Source organism: Vanessa cardui, chromosome 20, assembly GCF_905220365.1.
Source record: "Vanessa cardui chromosome 20, ilVanCard2.1, whole genome shotgun sequence".
NCBI classification, from domain to species: domain Eukaryota; kingdom Metazoa; phylum Arthropoda; class Insecta; order Lepidoptera; family Nymphalidae; genus Vanessa; species Vanessa cardui.
The window spans coordinates 10,579,622-10,604,518 of NC_061142.1; the positions used below are offsets into that span (position 1 = coordinate 10,579,622).

Consider the following 24,897-nt stretch of genomic DNA (forward strand, 5'->3'; position numbering starts at 1 on the left):
ACCTATGAAACTATTACGTATTACAAATTATCAATAATTACATTATATTCTAGATCGTGAAATAGATGATATTTACAATAAATTTACAAACAAATTTTAACAAAGTCCAATATTTTGTTTATCCTAACTATTTAGGAAATTAATATTAGGTAAGTGTGTCTCGGCTATGTTATTTCAAAATCTCATTGGAATCCTTTCACAAAATAACATAAGCTTTATATATACATATATAGTAGTAGCTTCAACAGTGATATCTATTTATTTGTCATAGTATTAAAACTAAATGTAACAAATCAAAAATATTACAGACATTTAGAAAATTAGTTAAATTCAAGATCAAATAACCCATCTTCAATGTAATCAAATTTAATATTTATATAATATTTTATAAGTGAACTTAAATTATTAAATAAAATAACCACTTAAAATTAAACAATTTACAATATATTTACAATTATAATACTTAACATTTTTCACAATAATAACACGATTATCGCTACTTCGTTGCAAACAATGATTTAACTGAAAGAGCCGAAACCACTCACCTTAGTCCGTTAAAATTGAGCATTATTTACATGTCCTAGAGCTGCGTGGTCTGTCAGAGCGGCGTATCGCGCGGCGGGTGTGGGTGCGCGTGCGCGTGCACGTGCGGGTGCGGGTGGGGGTGCGGGTGCGCACGGGGCAAGGTGCGCAGGTGCTGCATCGGGATGCAGCGCTCGTTAGCGGTGCCCGCGTTACGGGGCAGCGTGCAGGAACCGCTCGCGAAACCCGCGGGTGGAGGTATGCCCGATGGTGGTGTCTACAATTTTATATAAATGTATAATTTCAGCGAGCCTAGATGGCCCAGGGGTTAGAACGCGTGCATCTTAATCAATGATTGCGGGTTCAAATCCAGGCAAATACAACTAATATATAAATATAATATTCATGTGTTTAATTTGTGTTTGTAATTCATCTCGTGCTCGGCGGTGAAGTAAAACATAGTGAGGAAACATGCATGTGTATAAATTCATAGAAATTCTGCCTCATGTGTATTCCAGCAAACCGTCTTGGGACAGCGTGGTGGAATATGTTCCAAACCTTCTCCTCAAAGAGAGAGGAGGCCAGCAGCGGAAAATTTACAAGCTGTTGTTGCACATTTCCAAGCATCCATGAGCATTATTAGGCGTTGTACGTTATAATTGAATTAAATAATAGATTTTTATATTTTGTTAACAAAAATCTAATTTTATATATTTTTGTGAACATATTGATAAATTTAGATATTATTTCCGACGAAAAAATCGCATCTTGAAGCTGTACCCACGAATGTGTAATACAAATATAATTAACGCTAGTAATAATATCAGTTATAATTAGCATGTTATTTTTATGTGCAAAGTTTCTTAAGCCCGCATCGTGAATAGGGACTTAAGGCAAACTCAAGGAAAATATTTGGTTTTCATAGTCAGATCTTATGCAAATTCTGTTACGATAATAACGACATACGGTTCAGGCGCTCATCATAACTCATGTCAACAGCAAATACGAGTTAAACAAAGAATTCATCAACGTATAGATTCTATATAATTAATATGATTTTGCTAAATTATTAAAAAAGCTGATCTTATAGACTAAAACCTCTTTCTTGGTAATATATTTTGTCATATTCAAACGTTATTAGCACAATGTTTTACAGGCCGCCTAGTGATGTAAAAAGTCGCCGGATTGATGCTGACTTTTTGTGCTATTGTTGTTCCCACACCTAACTCAAGTAATAAGCATGAAAGGATTAATAGGAATATTACTTTTAATTAGTAGTTTGAGTAAAAAAAAACATTATATGGAGCTAAAAAAAACATTTTATCTGAATTTATCTCCTCATATTTTAACTCAGGAATAACAATTTTTTTTGTTAATGTTCACTGATTAATAAAATTAATAAAGATATCGTAGTGGGTTAATGTATAAAAAGCCTTAAACGCCTGCCCGATGACAATTATTCATGGGAATGTTGCATGCCTGCTTCTTATTTCCCCGAGCATTCCGAGCCGTTAAGATATAATGCTTGAGTCATGGATGCCCTCAGTAAAAATTCCCTTATTTGGATTCTATTACATCTTGACGATTTATTCCAATCCCTGTGAAATATTTATACACATTGGGTTTACATCCATACTTACAGAGTCAGAGGGCGGCGCAGTGCGGAGCGCGCAGTATGCGGGCAGGCCACCACGCACGCCCGCGATACTACCTCGCGCCCTGCTGCTGGGCGGAGAGATGGTCGATACTTGCTGCTGTCGGTAGTAGTCCATCTATTCCAAATATTATGAAGATCATTTGCGCTTCAAGATCAAAATCATTTGAAAATGTTTACAATAATTTCACTATTGTTTTAAATCAAAATTATTATAGGTATTTTTTTTGTTTACATAATGCTTATCCACATAAAATGTATAAAACTATCAGCTTTATTCCTAATAAAACACACACCACACCATAAACCCCCAATATTACCCCCTCGACAAAGTCTTAAATAACGACTTTAAATTCCATATAAATCGGTTGATCGGTTTAAGCGTGAAGAAGTTACAGACGCTCTGTCTGTCACGCATTTACTGATATTAATCAGTAAGTATAAAATTTTTTCCTCACTAACGTTATGTTCTTGTAATATCATTGATATGTAAACATTTTATACAGGAACTCCTTCTATCGAGACAGTTTGTGATAAATCTTGAGAACAGTTTATGTTTTATTTCCACTGAACATAATAGCAGTAATGTGTATGTGTGTGTAATAGTGTGTATCAGTTTATACGTCACTTACCTGCATATTATGGTCAGTATCTGATGGTATTATATCAGGGTTTCTGTCATCGCTTTCGCTGTCGTCTTTCTCTCGTAGTTTATCCGGAGACGCTGGCTGTGAAGGCGGTGGAGCTGATCTTGGTTTCCTCTTCGCACATCTCTGTCTGACAGCAATCATGAACAATACCAGCACGACCATTAAAACACCACCACCTCCGACCGCAGCCGACATCGCTCCAGACATTTGGAAGGCTGTTCTTGGTAAATCTGTTGGAAGTTTAATCATAAGTAGAACAAGTTAATTTATGAAAGATAAATAAATAAATTAATAAAAAAATATGAGACAACATCACATACAACACATACAACAACACATAGTTATTTCAATAGTTTTTGATTGACATCTATATAACAATAATTCTGACGATATTACACTAGAAAGTATGTACGAAATGAAATCGTTTGGAATGAAAAAGTCATTGTAGAGATTTTTGCAATTGTGACGATGTCGTTCTGGATGAGCGATCTGTTAAATATTTACCTAGACTCTTATCATGTACATGGTGTTTCTCTGGTGGTCGCAAAGTGCTGGCTCTTAAAGGGTAAGGGTCTCCTCTGCCTTTAGCGTTGTATGCTAAGACAGCCGCTGCATACGTACGCCCTGGTACGAGACCAACTGCCGTGAAACGAGGCACAGCACTTGAGACGTTGGCTACAATCTCCTGTGAAATTATATAACTTTACTAATTGCGCCAAAATTTAAGCTTGATAATAGTAACAATAACTTCTATCCAAGTATTTCTGTATAAAAAATTATGAGCATTGTAATAATTGCTATCATTTACAAAGGAATATAAAAATCAAAATAAAAGTATACTTTATTCAAATAAGCTTTTACAAGCTCTTTTGAATCGTCATTTAACAACTATATTAAGTGAAGCAGCCACCGGTTCGAAAAGTATCAAACGCAAAATCGTTGAAAAGTCAACTGACAATTACGATCACAAAGTCTTATTATTTTTATTAACATTTTAAACATTTCTTACCTGAGTAACAATTTCTCGAACTTCTAATAAGAACGATTGAGGCATTCCTCCATTAAAACCTTCAGAACAACGAACCCCAAATGAAGTTAGAGACGCATTTACTACTGTGCAGTTGTGAACTTGATCTGGTCGACCTAAAATAAAAAGTTAATTTAATTTCATTTGTTTAGTATTTTTTTTTTGTTTCCACTGAATTTATGTTCAATGGATTCCTTTTTTATAATAGGGTAATACAAAATTAAATGATCGTTAATGTAGATACAGATCTATAATTCTAGCTATATAGTATGTCCATAGTTCGTAAAACATAAACGTAATCTGAAAAAGTAATCATAGAGGTTGATTAATAAATATAAAATAAACCACTGTATAAAGGATTAGCTTAATTTTATTTCTAATTAGACTAAATTTTATTTTAATTTTAAACAAATGCATTAGCTGTAATACATTTAAGGAAAACGAAAGTGGATTTGAAACCATGTAAATGGACAAATAAATAAATGTAAAATCATTATGTTAATTGAAATACATAAGAATATTATTTTAATGTAGATAGCGTAACGAAAGTCAACTTAGTTGTACTACTTTAATTGTTATACGTTAAAACAGGCATACTTATCAGGACATGTCCTAAGAAACTTAGTATATTTTTTAATATAGACTAAGACTCATGTGTCAACTTTCTAGAACTCTTGTATCTGTTTTAAGAATACTTTAAAATAAGAATGAAAATTAAATGTATTGAAAAGTTAGTTTACATTTTTTTATTAAACATTACAGTCTACCTAATCTATGTTTAATTTATCATCCTATTGATATTTCCTGATTTATTTTGTAACGAAACCATTCTTTTGGTAGAATACACATTTGGCTCCAGATCTGACCATTAACATTAAATCAAGCGAAAATATGGCATATCTAATGAGATGAATACATTTATCACACTTTTGTGGAGAACGACGAAGCTTGGTGATGATCTGAGAATAATATTAACCTTATTCTTTACACTGATATTACGATTAGAATTAGTTTTCTGTTAAGGCCTTTTTTCTTATATATTAATGGATGATAGCTGCACTTAGAAAAATGATTATGGTTTGGATGAAAAAAATAGGATTCTGAAATGAAATTTACTAAATTGTTACAATTCGAAAAATATTTAATTTAAAAGAGAGGAGTAATGTTACTGTCCGGTTAGACTATTAGAAATTAAAAAAAAAAAACATAAAGAAAATTAAAGTAGATTATGCTGACCAACTCCAATTTTAAGTTAATGAAATTAAAGTTTCATCTTTTTAGTTCCAAATATAGATGAGTGACTCGCTGTTTACAATGAAATTAAATCAAAACAAAACCTGTCATAGCTTTCGATCAAAAATAAATTTCAATAAGGGTTAAGTTTTGAGGGCGACCCACTATTAGTCTTACCAAACGAAAAACTTTGACAAAACGTCGAATAGAAGAGAATGTATTAAACAATTCACATTATGTATTAAACAGTGATTACTGTTTAATACATAATGTGAATTGGAATTTAATGTACACTTTGTTTTATTGCAAATAATTATCAATGTTTTTGTTTCAATACTATTATATTACTAGATTATATTAAAATAATACAATTTTAAAATACTATTATCTAGTATTTTCATCTAGTCATCATAATCTAACAACTTTTTGAAGACAAAAAAAAGACATTACAAAGACAAAAATATGGATATATTATAAAAATATCACGCTAATTAGAAACCGATTGTGTTCAACGATCTTTATTGAAATAGATATCTATACAACTACTTCAATATTGATTGCTAGTTTCGGTTAAGTCAATTGGAAATATTATAAAATATGACACTGATTAGAAGTCGATTATTCTTAACGGTTTACTCATTATTCAGATACATATATATCTATAAAACTATATTTGCTACATACGTCATTTTTCATCTATATGTAGATAGCTAGTTTCGTTTAAATCCATTTTAAGGAAGCGTTTCATAATCTCCTCACCTGCAGCAATTATGTGGTACACGCACGGTACTCTTTGTTTTCCAATTCTATTGTGCGCCCAACAAAGGAGGGTTCCGTAGTCCATCTCAGTGTGAGGCGTGTAAGTCACTGTGGAACTTGTGCCGGATCTTGAAACGTAGGTATCGCTAACTTCGTTACTGTTCGCTGTGTTGTTAAATGTCCATCGAAACTGTGTAAAATTATCCATTATTTATTAGTCCTATAGTAATTTAATTTAGTAATATCATCCTGAGTGCTTTGTTGAGTGATTTAAATGACGCTGTTACTAAATTTATAATTAGATTAACATAATCAATCAAACGAATTGTTGGAGTAAACAAGCAAATGTTAAACTTTTGGCCGTTTTTAGCTTAACTAACTCTTATTAGTAGATCGACTAATTTTAAACCTTATACTAAAAATTATGATATTAATAATAATTGTATTAATATATTTAATTGAATTGATATATTGTATACTAATTCCAAAAAGTAAAATCGACTCAAGACAGTCAATTTAATAATTGTATTCATGTAAGTCTTATGTTGTTTATTATTTAAAAAATAAATAAATGTGTAGTGAGTTACTTCAATTTGCATCGTATTGTATTTGGCTGCACCTATAATGAAGTCCCTACAATATAAATTAGAATTTTCAAACCTCAGGCTTTTTTCAAAGCTTTGGTTCATATTTTACAATAATTAATTATGAATTCTATATTCAATTAACATTTTGATACAATAGACATTGGATGAAAATCAAAACAAATCAAAACCCAAAAGTATAATTTCAAAACAATCGTCTTTAATTCATAAATCTTTTTATTTATATTTCAATCCGAATTTCTTTATTATCTTCGAATATCAGCAACACAACGAAAACGTTCAAAGATTTTAATAAAGTACTTCAAAACAAAAATATTTGATATCAAATTAATCATAAATTCACGAAGACAAGTAAATTGTTTACTGGAGTGATGCCAGTCTCGATCCACTTCGCAATAAACGATATTTAGCTCACTGCGTACAAAATATTTAGATGTAGCGCTAAAATTCATAACTCGTTTACGAGTTCTGTAATATGAAATTGAAAAAGAGATAGAAATAGTCACCGATTACAGTTGAAAAGTTCATAGTGACGCTGGGTAACAGAGCACGGTGGAATCGAATAACGGCAAGAACAAAGTTATGGTAAATTCAAGACATCTCGACGTTTCGCATCTCAAAGTACTCGTATTGTATCTTTATTTTCTTTAGCTTAGCTGGTTAGTATTATTCCGCGTCGTGTTATTTCGCTATTTACAAAGAGTTCGCTTTGAGGATTACTTTTTGGCGGACATTCTCCATCGTGTCTAGTTTCTTTATTTTCTTCTATATTTACTGGAAAACGTTGCTTATTATATTTAGATATGAAAATTGAGACGAGTTGGAATACATCATAGGAAAGGATTCGTTTATTCGCAAACATCATCAGAATTTTATGGAATGTCAAATGTTTTATTAATTGATTCTACTATTTTTTACTAAATTTCTTTTTCTTGGTGGTAGGACTTTGTGCACGCCCGTCTGGGTAGATACCACCCAATCATCAGATATTCTACCGCTAAACAACAGCAGTTGTTGTGTTCCGGTTCGAAGGGTGAGTGAGCCAGTGTAACTACAGGCACAAGGGACATAATGTCTTAGTTCCCAAGGTTACTGGCGCATTGACGATGTAAGGAATAGTTTTTTACAGCGTCATTGTCTATGGGTGATGGTGACCACTTAGCATCAGGTGGCCCATATGCTCGTCCGCAATCCTATTCCATAAAAAAAAAACAAAACAAAGCTGCAATATTCCATTTGAGACGTTCTATTTAATGTAAAAAACATTATACATACTACAAAAATACTTTTATCAGAAAAAAAACATTTATAGTATAAATTGATTCTAAGAACAGCCTAACACAATTTTTTACTCCTTTCTATTCTTGGATATTCAGACGTAAATATGTTGTTTTTTAACATCTCGCTAAATTATAAATGTAATATTCGAACGATATGTTGTTTGTTATTTACTTAATAAAGCTCAAATAACTGGACGTATTTTAATATAACATGGCAATATTACGTGCTGGAACTCGTGGTTTTTATTTCACAATAAATATTTTCAAAATTGACCAGTGCATTGTGGTAATATAATTTAACAAGCAATCAATTTTTTCAACATGAGCAAATTATTTTTATAAGGTTAGAACGTGTGCATCTTAGTCCATGATTGCGGGTTCAAACCTAGGCAAGCACCAATGAATATTCATGTGCTTAATTTGTGCTTATAATTCATCTCGTGTTCGACGGTGAGGGAAAACATCGTGAGTAAACCTACATAAGTCTAATTTGATAGAAATTCTGACGCTTGTGTATTCCACCAACCCGCATCAGAACAGCGTGGTGTAATATGTTCCAAGCCTTCTCCTCAAAGAGAGAGGTGGCCTTAGCCCAGCTGTGGGAAATTTACAGGCTGTTGTTGTTGTTGATTTGACCCAGACCAAAGATCGATATATTAATTAGGAAAAAATATCAAAAGTTAAATTTCGATTTTAGATTCATTTCAGCTGATAGAATATTGAAGGAAAATCGAAATTGTTAAACTGAAGTTAACGATAGTTTAGCAAAGTTTTCCGCGTCATGTAGTTTTATCATCTATTGGAAAAACGATTCGAAAACTATTTGGCATCCATCAATCAGTTCTACGTCACCTTTATCAAATAAAGAAGGATTTATGGCAAGATTTATTTGATTTTACTTTTATGCTGATGTCTCGGTCAATTTTGTACACGGGACTCGCGTTGTTTCTTTTTCAGGTAGGACTAGACTGTTTTCTCAAAGGTCTCTTCGCTTTTAATTATTTATTTTTGAATACTCATTCTAAGGTTGAGTTGAGTTTATAATGACGTTCGTTCAGTGACAATGAAATGTTTGTTTAAATTTAGATAGCCTACTAGCGGTGCCTGCGATTTCTTTCGTTCGTTTGAATTGAACAAAAGTTATTGTTTAGTTTACAAATTTTACTATATTTTATTAATTTTAATAAGCAGCTTTTGTGATATTAAATATTAGTAGTGTCGAGGCATGCTCGAGGGCTGTGCGCGGTCCTGGTCAGTATTTGGACATTGCAGAGTGACTTTATTATTACTTTATATGTAATATTAAAATATAAGTAACCCAAATGATCCTTATTATATCGGCTATTGACCAGCGAAAGTCCCGCTAAAATCGAACCAGCCGTTCCAGAGATTAGACAAAACAAACAGACTGACTGACAAAAATTATAAAAAACGTTGTTATGGTAAATATCTATACAATATTACAAACAGAAACTCGTTTTTATTATATTTTTGGATAAAATATGTCAAAAACAATATCTACTCATCAATCAATTCTTATCGGTTCGTTTGAGGTTTAAATACAGGGATTTCTTAGATTTTGTTTCGGTTGACTTTTATACTTACACTGACTTCCGGCGGATTTGCGTCAACGTGACATGTGATGTGAGCTCGTTCTTGTTTAGCGACGCCGTGCACCCTTTGCTGAGAACTTCTGCATGTCGGAGCATCTGACATCGTAAAAGAAATAATTATTTTTAATTTTTTTCTAAATCAAAACCATGTTCATTGATTATCATCAATCACTTATTCGTTGTAGGGCTTTGTGCAAGCCCGTCTGGGTAGGTACCACCCACACATCAGTTATTCTATCGCCAAATAACAGTATTCAGTATGGTTGTTTTCCGGTTTAAAGGGTGAGTGAGCCAGTGTAACTACAGGCACATGGGACAAAACATCTTAGTTCCCAAGGTTTGTGGCACATTGATGATGTAAGGAATAGTTAATATTTCTTACAGCGTCATTGTCTATGGGTGATGGTGACCACTTGCTATCAGGTGGCCCATACGCTCGTCCGCCAACCCATAGAAAAACCCATAGAAAAAATGTAACTTTAACGGCTTGAAACAAAATATACATACGGAATTTGTCTTTTAAAAAAAGAAATTATTATAGTGATTATTTTACTCACATAATACATTCAAAGAGAATGCTTTGCTTTCCCCATCGCCTTCAGCGTTGAAGCCGACACAGGTATAGTTACCGGCTGTTTTCCGCCCCACGCCTTGCAGAACCAACGACTGATTACTAATTATGATGCCTTGTCCCACATTGTGATGGAGGGTCTTACCCTATCAAATAGAAATCATTATTAAGCATTTTAATTAAATGTGAATTAAAATATTTCGCTGCTATTTTTTCAATAAAACTTTCTGATATATTTCGTGTATAGAATTCATTATTATGGTAGTAAAGACAAAGACGATTAGAAATTAACTAAACAATTTAATTTTATCATAATTATTTAATAGGTTTTCAAACTAATTTCCGAGTAGGAAAATAAATGAACACCTGAAACAGTGATTTATTGCCTGAATTATTTACGAGTCTTTAGGCTACTTCCATCCTGTTCGAGAGTCATTAGCAACAAGGTACTTTGAGACAATATTTACCAGGATCAACAAAAAATATCACGTTTCATCAAAGAAAATTAATCTTCAATTTATAATATGTTTAATAAATCTGAATTTCCTATCGCTTTCGAAATCCACTTGTACTATAATTATACTTTTGACATGATCTCGAGTTTTATTTATTCAACGTCGAACATGTTATAGAAATAAAGTATCTCGTTCAAAGGGAATTTAATGAGGTTCATTTGAATATAAGAACTCACGTTGTGTCTCCACTCGACTTTATATACGTAGGGATGTGCTTTGATGATGCAATCGAAATACACATCCGAGCCCTCTCTGATATTACTCGGGTCTAAATTAGTGCCCAACCGTACTACCGTTTCTGGAACATCTGGTGGGAAAGTTAAATTTTATAGCCATGTTATAATAGTTATATATAAAATTTACGACATTTCGTACATTTGGTACATTATGTTTGTAATATATTGTAGCATGTCGTAAATTGATATTAATGTCAATAGTGAAATAGTAGATAATTGTGAACAGCTTGTATTGTTTTCGACAATTAGTTCATTTTTAATATTGTTTTGGTGTTCCTTTAATTTTTTCCATACATTGTCAAACTATTAGAAGAAACTCATTCAAAAACATTTTGGGTACTACCCAAAAGTTTATCATAAGTGATGACAATTTTAATTGCTCTTAAATGGAAATCTGTTGCTATGAATTGTATTTAAATGTGTTTTACTTACACTGAATGTCTAATAACCAATCATCTTCCATAGCTGGTATTGATGGCATTTGAGGGTTGGAAGCGCGGCATGCGAGCTTTGCTCCTGCATCAGCTTTATTCAACTGTATGGATACTGTCGATGTCGTCGTATTGCCGTCCGTTGATAACTGTTGGTGATAATATTTATATTACACAAGTCCCGTTCATTCCCTATCCCTTGGGAATTCTGAAATATCCTAAAAATAGTTTTTAATTGTTGTTACAACCTACTTGCATGCTAATATTGAAACCCCTAATAATTATACTTACGGAGATAGAGCTACTTTGGTTCGAAAATATAAATCATATTTATTCCCTATCCCGTGGGAATTTTGAAAAATCCCATAGCGCAAATTTCAAGTCTCTAAGTCCAGTGGTTTAGGCTATGCGTTGTCTGTCAGTCGCTCAGTCACTCAGTAACGGAACAGTTTTATATATATTGATTTACAATATTTTGTCTACCGTAAAAATAATTATAGTTTAACATCTCTCCATAAAAGTTAAAGATTAGAGGATTTTAAATGAAAGCATTGTCTTTTGATATAGTACATTAATAAATACTATTTCGAACATTGGGTCACAATTTAGAAACAAACAAGAATATAATTACATCATGGAATTTATTTTATCCGAAACACACGTGTATTAAATAATTTAGATGCATATGTTCGTATTTCCTAAAAATAAAAGGCGAGCAAAAATATTTGAATATAGAACATAGCAGTGGAAACAAAGTCCCGAAGGAGTGAGGTACTAAATTCTTAAAGGTCTGTTTTATAACATGCACATGTTCCATTGTTTTAAAGGAGTTGGAAAGGAATACCGAATGGAATGACTCGAGATCTGGATTACGTCACTACAACCGTGACGTCAGATACTTATCCTTAACACTTCGCAAAGTTATTTACGAGCCGTCTTATTCCAAGTCTTATTTAATATTTATGACATCTGTTCTGAGATCAACATCGTAGATATCTTACGCTAGAATGTTTTCAATAGATACATTGTAAACTATATTCTTAGAAAATAAGAGATAACTTAGAAAACATCAAACTCACTATCAGAACACAAGTGCATGTAAAAAACATTATAACATTGATGTTATACCCTTCACAAAGTGGAATGGTTCAACAAATTTGTTTCACATTTAACTCGTGCCATAAGTTTGAGGTCTTAATCCAGAAAATAATGAAAACGCTAATTGATTCCAGAACACTCAATGATATAAAAGTAGATCTTGAGTCAGTAAATAAACCAATGGGTAGACCGTAATTTAGTCAGTTGACTAGTTTTGGAAAAAGATTTATCACATGTACAAATTGACAAGATTAACTTTTTGAAATCAGCCAAATGATGTCTTTAAAATCAAAAGACGGTTGGGAATGTAACTAGTCACGTTTTTATTTTTATTTTTAAGAATTAAAAATGACTCATATATGAATTAATATTTCAATATTAAATAATTAATACATTTAATTAAGGGCAAACAATAAAATAATTTGTCATGATTGATTTGGTTAAAACGTGGCATAATAGTAATAAAATTGAAACAATACTAAAATTAAGAAAGCGTAATAATGGAACTCCTACTCATCTAACGAATGAAGTATCCCTCGTTTTAGATGAGCGAAATAATAAATCTGTGACATCTCATTAAGCTGTGAAGTTCATCAGCTGTCCTCATTAAAATTAATTCCGTTAATGAAAGCAGTTTATTTAAATCGTTTAATCGTCTACAAAACGAGTCAATGCATTTCGTTTGATGCCAGGAAATTATTTGTTAACGGTGATGCAATAATTTCAAAGCTATGTGGATAAAATGTTCTCGTGGAAAGGAATTCATTATAATAATTGTGTTTAATTTTACAGTCAAGAGATGGCGCTGTGCGATGATGCGACTTTTGTACAAGAAATAGTATGCATTGCGTTAATCTTTATATTTTGATTACGTATGTATTTTATTTTGTATCGACTTAATTGTTTTATTTGTTTTAAGCTAAATAGAACTTCGAGGTGCTTGATTATGAATTTAAATTCGGAAGAAAATAATAATTATACGTGAGTTTATAACTTTCATACATTGTCTTGAAATTTATCGATTTTTGTTTGTTATTTGTGAAAAAGTGAAAACAAGTGTGATAGTAATCATACAGGGATACGTGCACGACGAAATATTATGAAATGAAGATGAATACAAAGTCAACAGATCGTGTAGAACTGTAATGAAGATTAATCAGTTCTGATTAACATGCTTAGTTTCTAATAAGATATAATTGCACACTTTCTAAGATAAAGTCCCCAAATTTTCCATAGCCTGCACTCTCTTAGCTCGGGCCTCCCTTACGACCGATTTGAGTACGCCCGAAGCGCTGCTTGTCCCATTCAATCTACATTTATTACATCTACGTGCCCTTATTTTAAGTTGACTTCGCGATGTTGTTTCTCATGGTAATAAAGATTACGGCGCACTTCGATAAATTCTGTTGGCGCAAAATTAGCTTCTTTGAAAGTTTAGAATTGATTAGACATAACAGGAGTCCTTTATTACCGGTTAAAGAATAATCTAGAACTCGCATCTTAATTAAGGTTGCTTGAGTTAACAGAATAAAAAATAATGAAGCCAAAATTTAAAAAAAAATACTTATGGCGCAATAATGCTATTTTAAAAAAGAGCATATATTTTGTAGTAACGTTTTGGTTATATCCCCATTCTTTAATCAGCTTATGAAATATGTTATCAGTTTGATCGAAATTATTGAGCAAAGAATGAGTGAAATGAAATATAACAACGATTATTATTTAAAATGATAAATTAACTACGTAAACATTAGGAGTCATGTTGGCTCAAAGATATAAACCTTTTCATCTGTGGCAGTATATGGACATTTAATGAACATAATACCTAGAAAAATATTTTTATTCTGTGTTTATACCCAAGGTAGTTCAGTTGTTATTTCCCTTCTTGATTTAAATGAGATATCTTAGAAACCCACATTCCAATATATATCTAATTTTTAAGTAATTTGTCAAAACGTCACTTTCCGACCTCAACGTGGTTAAATTGTTTATATTTTTCCATAAAGCACTTACATCTAATCCTAAAGATCACAAGATATTTAACAGCTTATTAATTCAAATTAGATTACCCCAATCCAAAGTAATTTAAAAAGTATTAACAACCATACAACTTATTCAGTCTCTTATCTTAACTCGGAAGGATATAACAGACAATTGAAATTAGGAAACATAAGGCCTCCTTTAAAATTCAATTTAAATAATAGATAAAGACAGTATCGATACTGGGAATTATAAAGAAGTAGTTTTGATAAGGATAATAAATGAAATAGGAATTTATATTTAAAATAAACACCGCGAAGAAATTTCTTTTAAATGAATTTCTTTACAGATAATATAAAAGTAATAGACCAATAACATAATAAATTATATTTAAGTATTTTTTGAATTTGGAATAGCTTCCATGTTGTATGAATATTATAATAGAATAATTAAATACATAGTAAGTAGTAGTTTGGATTGTAATAATATTTGTCGATGGATCGAAAATTGTATACATTTCCGAATATTATTCTACATCCAACCAAACTAACCTTGCTTGTGAAAACATTGAAATGATTGCTTAAATTAAATTCAACCTTCTTACCGTCTCTTTAGCGTTGTTTATCCTATGGCCATTCTTCCACCAGGTGATGGATGCGGGCGGACGTGACCCAGAGCTTTGGCATAGGAGATCATATCTCCTACTCGCTGATAGAGGCTGATTTGATCCAAGTATGTGAACGTTTAAAGGCGGGACTGAAAGGAAACATTTTCTGATAATCTAATGCAGTTTATCGAAGATCAATTGAATTGTTTGAATAGAGAACAGGATATATTTATTATAGGGTGTCGTTTGCCCAATTTTTTTACAATTATGTTACTATCGAATTAGTCACCACTATCGACTTAACATATGACGATGTTATTTAAATGGCTTGAGTCTGTGAAACCTATTAATGATTTAAAAATTTTAATTTAAATTTAATTTTAAAATTTCATTTCCTTATTTTGTGATGTTTATTAAATGAAATTGCAAACATTACTTAAACTTCACTTTGTTTTTAAAGACTTTTCAATTGTCTTAATGATCATTATTTGTTAACTAATAAATAAGTTGGTTAATTTTAATTTTATAGAATTTAAAATAATCAAATCACAAACCAAATTTGTATTTATCTAAAAATCCGTAATATAATTTAATAACAACAAAAGCCTAAATACAAATAGAATTTGAAGTCGTCAGAGCAAAAGGTGAAGATTAAGAAATAACAGCCAATGGCGATATTTGAACAGAATAAAATAAATTTCAACCTAACTTGCAATGGTTGCTCGGGTAAAGCATTTGCTACTTTTCTAACGAGCAAAGTTGACAGGTGTCGTTTTCACTCTCAGAACGGAAAGGACTCAAGAAACTCTGTTGGATATTTAGGTCATCTACGACTGAGAAAACTTTCAAATGTCTAAAACATCAGCTATAATTCAAATTTTGTCCGTCGAATTGTGTGTGATTTACTAAAATAACAGCAAAGATTGATTAAAATGGTTCTAATATCAATTTCTGAAATTCAAAATCAGTTTTCAAGCGTGTGCTTAGTATTCAAGTGTATTTGAGATGTTAATTTTAGTGAATTTCAATATCAAAGAACCTAAAGTTCACATAGTACTTTGATAACTATCAAACTTAGTTATGCTTCAAATTTTCCGAACAATATTAAGTAAACTCTATCAGAAACTAAATCAAAAACAAACTTGAAAATCCTTAGAAATTTCGAAACGGTCTGAATCAATGATCATATTACTTATTCCATTATTGCTTAAAATATAATTTATAAAAATATAAAGTTTAATTTGATTACCACTTTATTTTAAATCAATTTTCGCTTGATATGCAAATAAAAATATTTAAAAAATACACAGACTACAAAATATGCTATTAATTATTTAAAATTGACACTGTTACTTCACTAAATTTATATGAAATAGTTTAATGATAAGCAAGTTATATTTTTGTATATATTACAAAACAAAATTGTACTACAAAATAATTATTTCAAGCAACTGAATATGCACTCACAGTTCATATCTAAGGTCAGAGTTGTTTCGATGGGATGTGCTCTCAAATGGTTTGACGCTCGACATGTCAGGGTCGCTCTGACATCGGCTCGGGTCAAAGGTCCAACTCGAAGCACACCTCTAACACTGGTCCCTTGTAACGTCGTAGCTGGTGTGTCTGTTTCCAATTCATTCCTGAACCACTTGACCCAAGGCCGAGGTCGACCTGATTGATAATATTGAATTAGGTAATTGACATCTTAGTACTTACGGTCAAGTTCTCTATAAAGTTTTTGTTGAAAAGTACATTATCATTATATAAAAAGACGAAATTATAATATAACAGCTGTGTATGATTACGGGATCGTATAGGTGATAGGTAAGTTTTCCAGGATGTGACTGTAATCTATCATTATGCCACTCATGATAATATTAATACACATCAATTATTTTTATGAAATTAATTTATCAATTTTTATTTTAGTTTTACTTTCAAAGACATTAATATAAAATACCCAAGAATATTCACAACGACGTAAGGTAAGTGAATTTGACTTTCGAATAGTTAAAATTCGAATAGTCATTGGTTAATGATAGCCCATGACGCTATAAGCGACCAATAACGTTACATTTACTGGAATTTAATCACAATATTAAAAAAAAACTCACCTCCAGAAACGTCACACTTGAGCGTAAACGTGTCTCCTTCAACGTAAGGTCCAACGATTGCTTGTTTTATGTCGCCTTTGTCATCGGTGATAACCATTTTGTTCGGTGGTACTGTTAAAAAAAAGAATACATTACATTTCTCAATTAAAATTCGACTAAATAATTAGGTATTATTGTCAAAACATTTCGTTCTAAACATATGCCTTTGTAATTTAGGAGCTTTATTCCGAATAGTTATAAAAACATAATAATAACTATTTAATTGTAAACGAACGAACTTGCGTCTTTCAGCAATGACAACCAAGGACGATGAAAGTATTAAAAGAAATACAATAACAAATACAACAATAGCGATTTTGCTGTCTTTTTCGAGAGATTTATTATTTTTTCCATATAAAAAGGTGCGGGAACTACATAACGAGTATTATATTAAAGCATGGTTATATGTGGAGCCTACATCGCTTAAGTTGGAAAGTTGCCATATTAGTTTGGTGAATTGGCTAAATGTGAATTCAATCACCCATTTAAGGGGATTTAGAATTTGAAAGCCATTATATTTGTAAAGAATAACCAACTCGTCTGGCTTCTCTCTTGAAAAGAGTTTTTTATATAATAGGATATAATTTTTGCCTTTTACCAACAGTACAATATATATCGGACAATAATTTGAAGAATATTACTCTATTATAAATGTTTCACGTTTTTTATTTATTTTATCAATAGGCTTATTATGTTCTTTTTATAAAATATCAAAACTCGTTTCAAATCAAAAATTAACAACCTACGCTTTTAAGTAACGTTTTTAGATTAATCGATCCAATTTTGTTAAAGTATAATTGATATTGTTGAGTTGATACAATTAATACTTATTCCAACAAGACTTACTCCAAACAAATTCCAAATATTCCAATAATTCCACCCAGGTGACAGGTTTTGACTTTATCACATATATATCGAGCTGAGATTGTCAGGTGGATAGATCATGTGAATCTCAGTCGAAGATTGGATTCAACACATACCAGCTGAGGAAACCAAAAGTCCCAAAAAATAATACTAATAACACAACTCGATAACGACAAACTTTGATCCAAGAAAAAAATTACTATTATTTCGAAACAAATATGAAAAAAGTGACCTTCTCATATATAATTTCCTGATCTAAAAACTCATGAGGTGTTTATTGTACACAAAACACGGATTTTGACTTTAATTTTCTTTATCGTTCTACAATCTTCAATTACATTATGGATTTGAGGGTATTGACATAGGTACAAATTAAATTTGCTAATATAATCAAAATTGACAATTAGCTTGATGAATCATCAACATTCCAACGTAAAAAAATATGTAGAAATCAAATAATGATCTACGAGACGTGGTTTAAGAAAATAAGTTGACAGGTCACAAGTTTTATAAGAAAGAAAATATAGGAGAAGAACGTGGATTTGTTTATTTATTTGAATACTTTATTGTACACCACAAATTAAACAGATTAAGCCTTATAGTAAGAACATATAAAAAAGATGGTACAACCGGTGCTATCGCTTTAAAGCGATTTCTTCCAGACAACCGAGGTGATATGGAGTAGTAGCCAACAGAGAAATGGTAGGTGGTGTAAAATAGACTACATGCATAGATACAAATAATATAATACATAAATAAACTACTACATACATATAGCTAGGTACATAAATACATTTATACATACATATATACATAAAGTCATACATAAATACATACAAATATACAGATATATACAAATAACAAATGGTATCTAGTCGCCATTCAGTGTGAGAGTGTGAGGTAATATTTAATAACTTTAGTTTTAAATAATGTTAAAGAGGTAAGAGATTTGATATTAAGCGGGAGGGCATTCCACAATCGAGTAGCCTCAGCCGTAAAAGTTTTTTTGGAAAAAATTGTTTTCTGCACAGGTGGATTTAAAAGTAAATTTGTTGGATTTAATTTGACTTTTTAAGAGAACTTCATTCTCTGTATTATTTTAAGCGTTATATTTCTGAAGACATTCTCAGCAGATTTTTTTACCTAACTAATACCTACCCATAAAGACTGGCGCTGTAAGAAATGTTAATCTTTCCTGCTAATGCACCATCAAGTTAGGGAACTAAAATATTATGTCCTTTTTGGTGAAGTTGTATAGTCTCATTTAACAAACACATCGGAACATATTAATACTAAATATTGCTGAGTGAATCTGATGAGTGATTGGTATCTTCCCAAGCAGGCTTGCGCAAAGAGCTATACCAAGCCCTAATAGCATCTTGCACAAAAAAATAAATGATGGTACCACTGCTAAAGAAAAACAATTTAAGAATTTCTAGTAAATAGTTAAGTATATTAGTCGAGAGTAAATTTCTTATCAGAAACTTAAGTTATAAAGTTTAGGTATGTTCTCCAAGATCCCGGATATTCAAGGTGACTACATTTTTGTAGTGCTTCATGCGATATAGTACTCACATATATGGCTTCTACAGAATCTAGTGCTTGATAAATCTCATAGAAATCTTGTAAAATAATAAAATTAAAATTATAAAAAATTATAGACATTAACTTCAACAACTGGTATCTAGAACGTCAAAGAGACACACAATCTGATGTTGTAAGGGTATTTTCGTTCATTAAGTGTACTGTAAGACTTTTGCTAAAGGTGAATACTAACAGTTATACGATCATCGCAATATTTTTAAATAATCATCTCAAATATAGCTAAAGGTTTCCAATATAATAACAAAGTAAAACTGGAAAATAAAATACATGAAAATGGCCGTCCCAGCACTTTATAAGACAGTTACTATGCATCGCTAATGCACCTCGAACCTAAGGAACTGAGGTGATAATTGTGTCCCTAATCCCTGTAGCTCTGTATCACTAACCCTTAAACCAGAATATAATAAGACTAAGTATTGCTGTTTGGCGGAAGAATATGTGTTGAGTTGGTGATACTTTTGCCCATAACTCTGCAACCAAATAAATAAAACGAAATAGTTTTTACCTATATATAAGTTTTAGGCGCTTAATAGGCTGACACGACAAGAGTATTGAAGGTTTCTAAATAAATAGCACTATCAACATTCTATTTAATACTAATATTAATTAGGAAATAGTTTTTATAAATAATAATTTGGTAATGTGTTTCAAGAACAAACAATTTAAAAGTTTTAAATGATTCTTGGATGGTAAAAATGCCGTTAATAATGAATATTGTCATGATGTTTTTTTAGGTTATACTTTAAGTATTTTTAAAAGGTTAATTTAATTAAAATAATAATTATTCTAGAACAGTTAATTAAACTTAGCTTCTAATAAAGTCAAGATAATTTTAAATGGAGACGGTAACAATGATCTTTGTTTGCATTTCTAGAACAGGCTATTCGCAAGTCACGAACAGACATTTTCTCTTAAGGAAAATATAATGCAGTGTTGCTTTCATACATACGAAAAAATTTAAATATTTTCTTTAAATAAAATATTTCAGTTTTAAGTCAAATGTAAATTAAAAAAGGTCTCTAAATGACAGGCTAAATCCTTTTTTCTCATGAGGATACGATGGCGACTGTAGAGGAATTTCTGATACGACGATTTTTGTCTGACTTTTTTGTGCATGATGTTTTCTTGCCATTACAGATCAAGACTCAAGTTTAAATCTCGCAATATTCAGCTGACGTAAACAGATATTCACCACTGAACTATTTAAGCCAATAATAATATATTTAAGCCAAAAATAAGAAAAGCCGATTAGACTACCTCCTTATCATTAACAAAGAATATCCAGAAGCCCTTCCCTGTGAGTAAATAGATTCATCTAAGTATATTAAACAAATGCTATCATTATCTTTTCTTTAATACTTCTCTGAGAATTTCGTAGGGGCATTATTGTTACACTGTCGTATTTAAGATAGCGTTGAACACGTAAATATGTATAAGCATGTAAATAATGAGGCCTTAATGAGCTTAGAAGTGGCTGTTCTGATCTGAATTATTTGTTCACTATCTTGTGTACCAACCATTACCAATATACCAAGTACCATTTTTATAGTGACAAAATATATATAAACTTATACATCTGATTTTAAAGATAATTTACAACCGATTTAATGAAATCTGGTGTTTACATTGAACCACCAAGCTATTCTTAACACAGTAACTGTGATATGATGCATGTGTCTAAATATTAGGATATTGCAAATGTTTCTTATAAAGGCAGTTATTACAATGAAGGATTGTATATAATCTGAAAATATTTTCGCATATAATATTGTAATTTAACAATTTATAAATTCTAATATGTTTAAAGGGGCAAACTTGAATATATTTAGACTTCAATTGAGTCAAAAACAAAGGACAATTTACGTGCACTAATATGAGTAAAGTACAGTTAAATTTTGGTATAAAATGTACCCAAAAAAAAAATAACATGTAACATTTGCTGAGCACATAAAACCTTAATGCAAAACTTACATTAACTTAAATATTTCAAAAGTTCGGTTCGTCTAAATCCAGCTCTGAATGCAGCTTAAAGCAGACCCAGTAAATTCAGTTTTTTTTTCCTCATGTTTTAAATAGCTTGGCAAGGGTAATTTCGTAGAATATTCTAGCTAAAAGTGTCGCCTGTTAGGTACGAAGTCTAAGAAACTACTTTTGGCATTTTACCAAAGAAGGGAAGAAAGATAAACTGTACTGTGATAAAAACATATCCACAAATTCATTTTCTCTTTAGTTCATTTTAAAACGCTTTAAGATTTGTCCTGTATTAGTTTTAAAGAGTTTGTTACGAAACACGTTACCTATTTTAGTTTAATAATTACTTAAATGCATGACATAATTTGCACACAATTAATTGTAATTATTTTATCAAACTGTTTGTAGTAATTAAAATAAAATATGTTGGTATCAACATTACAAATTAATCATGTATATTTTTATAATTAAAATTAAGCACCTGTAAAGTTAAATGCTCTGTGTTACTTTTTTGTAATTTCAAAAATGTACTTTCGATGAACAAAATAAGACACAAATTTCAAAAACATTCATTGGTATATTTATGTTCTTTTCTGTTTGAATTATAAGCCTTTGTGTCTTGGTCGGAATATTGTGCAGACAGCTCTAAATAATCTTATTCGCTGGAGTCGAGTGCACTTCTGGATGATATACATAAGGGAGGTTCTTGAAGTGCCTTTTTGGGATCCATATGTATGAATACTTGAATATATTATTTGGTATTTTGCTTGAATTTTATTACTTTAAAATGAACTTCACAAAGGCTGAAGCGTGCAATTGACGTCGTCTTGCCTCTTTGATTCGAAATCCTTTTTAGTATTTCTTAAAAGCAGACCCCATTCATGTTGACGAAATTTAACCGTTAAGATCTTTTCACTAAAACTTGAAATCTCTTGAAGTGGTTGGTGTTGTAAAAATTCTATGTTATGGAAAAACTGCACTTAAAGCAAAATATTCTGGAAATAAAATTTTTCAAATATTTTCAAGAGAATTTTATTGTTTACAATTTAATTAAAGCTCTACATTAATTGGCAACTATTTGTAACATATAAGTTTTAAATTGCCTTTTCAAATCTGTCCTTAATATTGGGAAATTTAACTACATCGAATGTTGTTGAATTAAAATTGAACATGTCAACAGCAACACGAAGTGTTAATCCAAGTATTAAGGCTTATTAATATGACATTATTCCAGAAGCCACAGGACTTCACAAATAGCCTCATAGTTATTATCGCGTCACACGCCTCAACACTGGATTAACGTCAGGTTTCAGATTGTCAATGGCCCCCGAGTCAGTCACGTTTTTTTGCACAAAGCGGATTTTGGATTTGCTTCATGTTAATTTTTCCATCGCATCGTTGTACCCGCAATATATCTATCATTTGTGGCGAATTAAATTATTCAATTTTCGACTTTATTACCATAGCAAAAAGATATACGAACGTTTCGAACCCAAATTACGTTAGCTATTGATTTTCTCCTACATGCTACCGCCTCGTGTGTATTTTACTTCAATTTGGATTCATCCATTTTTAAAACAAATTGGATCCGGATCGGGACTTTTATGAAATTGTAAAAGTTTTCTCTATAAAATTGTAATATCTTTAAATTTTTCATAATAGTATCTCAGCGATATATTTTGCATTTTGAATTAAGCAATGTAATCAGTTCGAGTTACTTCAGGTGTGATGGATGTGTAATTACAAAATATAACGTTGCAGTAATATTTTCGATAAAAATATTTCATATTTGGATATCGCCATCTCGCTCACATTTTACGATATCAAGTATTTGGTATGAAAAAAGTAGTCTGTGTCCAAGGGTTCAAGTTTGCCTCATACTAAAGTTTCATCAAAATCGGTTCAGTAATTTGGCTATGAAAGCCTGGCAGATTTATTTTCACACTTATAATATTAAAATAGATATGTAATCGCTACATAAACTTACCTATAACAGTGAGATTCACTCTAGAATTTCTTGTTTGTGCTTGTTTGAAGTCTACTCTACATCGGTATATTCCTTGATCAGTTGCTCTAACCCTATCAACGCCGAGTTCTGCTGGTCTTCTTTCAGGCAGGAAGTATGCTCTGGACGCAAACACGCTCTCATCTGACCATCGTTCTGCTACACCGAAGTCTTTTTCCCTGGCATCCACGCTGCAAGTAAAAAAAAAGATTGCGTCAGAAAGGTTTAATTAAATTCGAATTTAAATTAATTCGAATGTAACGGAAATTCCTTTTTCAAATAATCAGACTTCTATCCTTTTTATTATTGTTTATAAATAATCTATGAACACACTGAAGAGATTTACACAGAATTTACATATCACGTATATAACGTGAAACTTATAGATAAACCATAAAGACGTAAGTCAATTTTCCGAAGACTGATCAAGAATAAATCCACATTATATTACACAAGAGTTATTTTAACCTAAATCTTATTTGAAGGCTTCGTCTCGCCGCTTATGCTGTTTTTATGATATGCTACCGTAATCGGCTTAGCAATATCGAAAAAACAAATATTTTTATTTTCTAGGTTTATTTTAAATTAGTCTTGAATTACAGTATAAGAAGATAAATTTTAAAATTGTTGTCGACAACAAAAAACACCAACAGCCTATAAATATCCCACTGCTGGGCTAAGGCCTGCGCTCCCTTTGAGGAGAAGGTTTGGAACATATTTCAATGCGCCAATAACCAAGAACACTAACTTATAATGTGATACAACAACAGACTGTAAATTCCCACTGCTGGGCTAAGGCCTCCTCTCCCATTAAGAAGAGGGTTTTGAAACATTCCACCACGCTGTTCCAATGCGGGGTTGGTGGAATAGACATGTGTTAGAATTTCAATGAAATTAAACACAGACATGTCTCTTTACGATTTTTTCCTTCACCGAGGAACACCAGATGAATTACAAACACAAATGAAGCACATGAATATTCAATGGTGCTTGCCTGGGTTTGAACCCGCAATCATCGGTTAAGATGCACGCCTCTCACCTCTGGGCCATCTCGGCTCAATGTAGTCAATAAATTATTAATTTTTGTACGCTTTACATTTTTTAAATAAAATATAAATTTTAATATAATTACGTCATGTAGCGTGTAAAAAATGTGATATAACTTTGTCACCCAATATTTTGGTCAGTAACCATCACGAAAAAAATTCGACGTCGAAATGAATACATCCTTAATCAAAGGTTTATAACCGAATTAAAAGGAGAGTAAACTCGATTCGGGCTCTTTTTGCGTGCGATATTATATACGATACACTCTTCCGATACATTTTTTTGTCTTGACTAATAAAATAGTCGAATAGGTTTTGTTAACATATAAATTACATTTTAATGTATAAAAAATAACAATTTTTCAGTTGAAATATAAATATAGTGTATTCACAGGAAAGCATTTGAAAGTCTATTTTTAATATAGTTTAGTTGTAAGTATTATATACTAGCTTCTGTCCGCGACGTCGTCCG

General features: G+C 31.4%; 1 protein-coding gene across 1 annotated transcript in view; it reads right to left on the bottom strand.

Annotated features, from left to right (window-relative positions):
- Positions 1 to 424: 424 nt before the first annotated feature.
- LOC124538608 (hemicentin-2) overlaps positions 425 to 24,897 on the bottom strand; it is a 323,521-nt gene continuing 299,048 nt past the window's right edge. Inside the window, exons 4-17 of the mRNA XM_047115722.1 lie at positions 23,362 to 23,570; positions 16,896 to 17,006; positions 16,249 to 16,452; positions 14,779 to 14,930; positions 11,098 to 11,245; positions 10,606 to 10,736; positions 9,901 to 10,060; positions 9,336 to 9,439; positions 5,846 to 6,035; positions 3,836 to 3,969; positions 3,331 to 3,511; positions 2,809 to 3,056; positions 2,163 to 2,294; positions 425 to 799 (exon numbers count right to left, since the gene is read on the bottom strand). Coding sequence (XP_046971678.1) covers positions 599 to 799; positions 2,163 to 2,294; positions 2,809 to 3,056; positions 3,331 to 3,511; positions 3,836 to 3,969; positions 5,846 to 6,035; positions 9,336 to 9,439; positions 9,901 to 10,060; positions 10,606 to 10,736; positions 11,098 to 11,245; positions 14,779 to 14,930; positions 16,249 to 16,452; positions 16,896 to 17,006; positions 23,362 to 23,570 — 2,305 coding nt within the window. The 3' untranslated portion in view covers positions 425 to 598. The remainder of the gene's footprint in view (positions 800 to 2,162; positions 2,295 to 2,808; positions 3,057 to 3,330; positions 3,512 to 3,835; positions 3,970 to 5,845; positions 6,036 to 9,335; positions 9,440 to 9,900; positions 10,061 to 10,605; positions 10,737 to 11,097; positions 11,246 to 14,778; positions 14,931 to 16,248; positions 16,453 to 16,895; positions 17,007 to 23,361; positions 23,571 to 24,897) is intronic.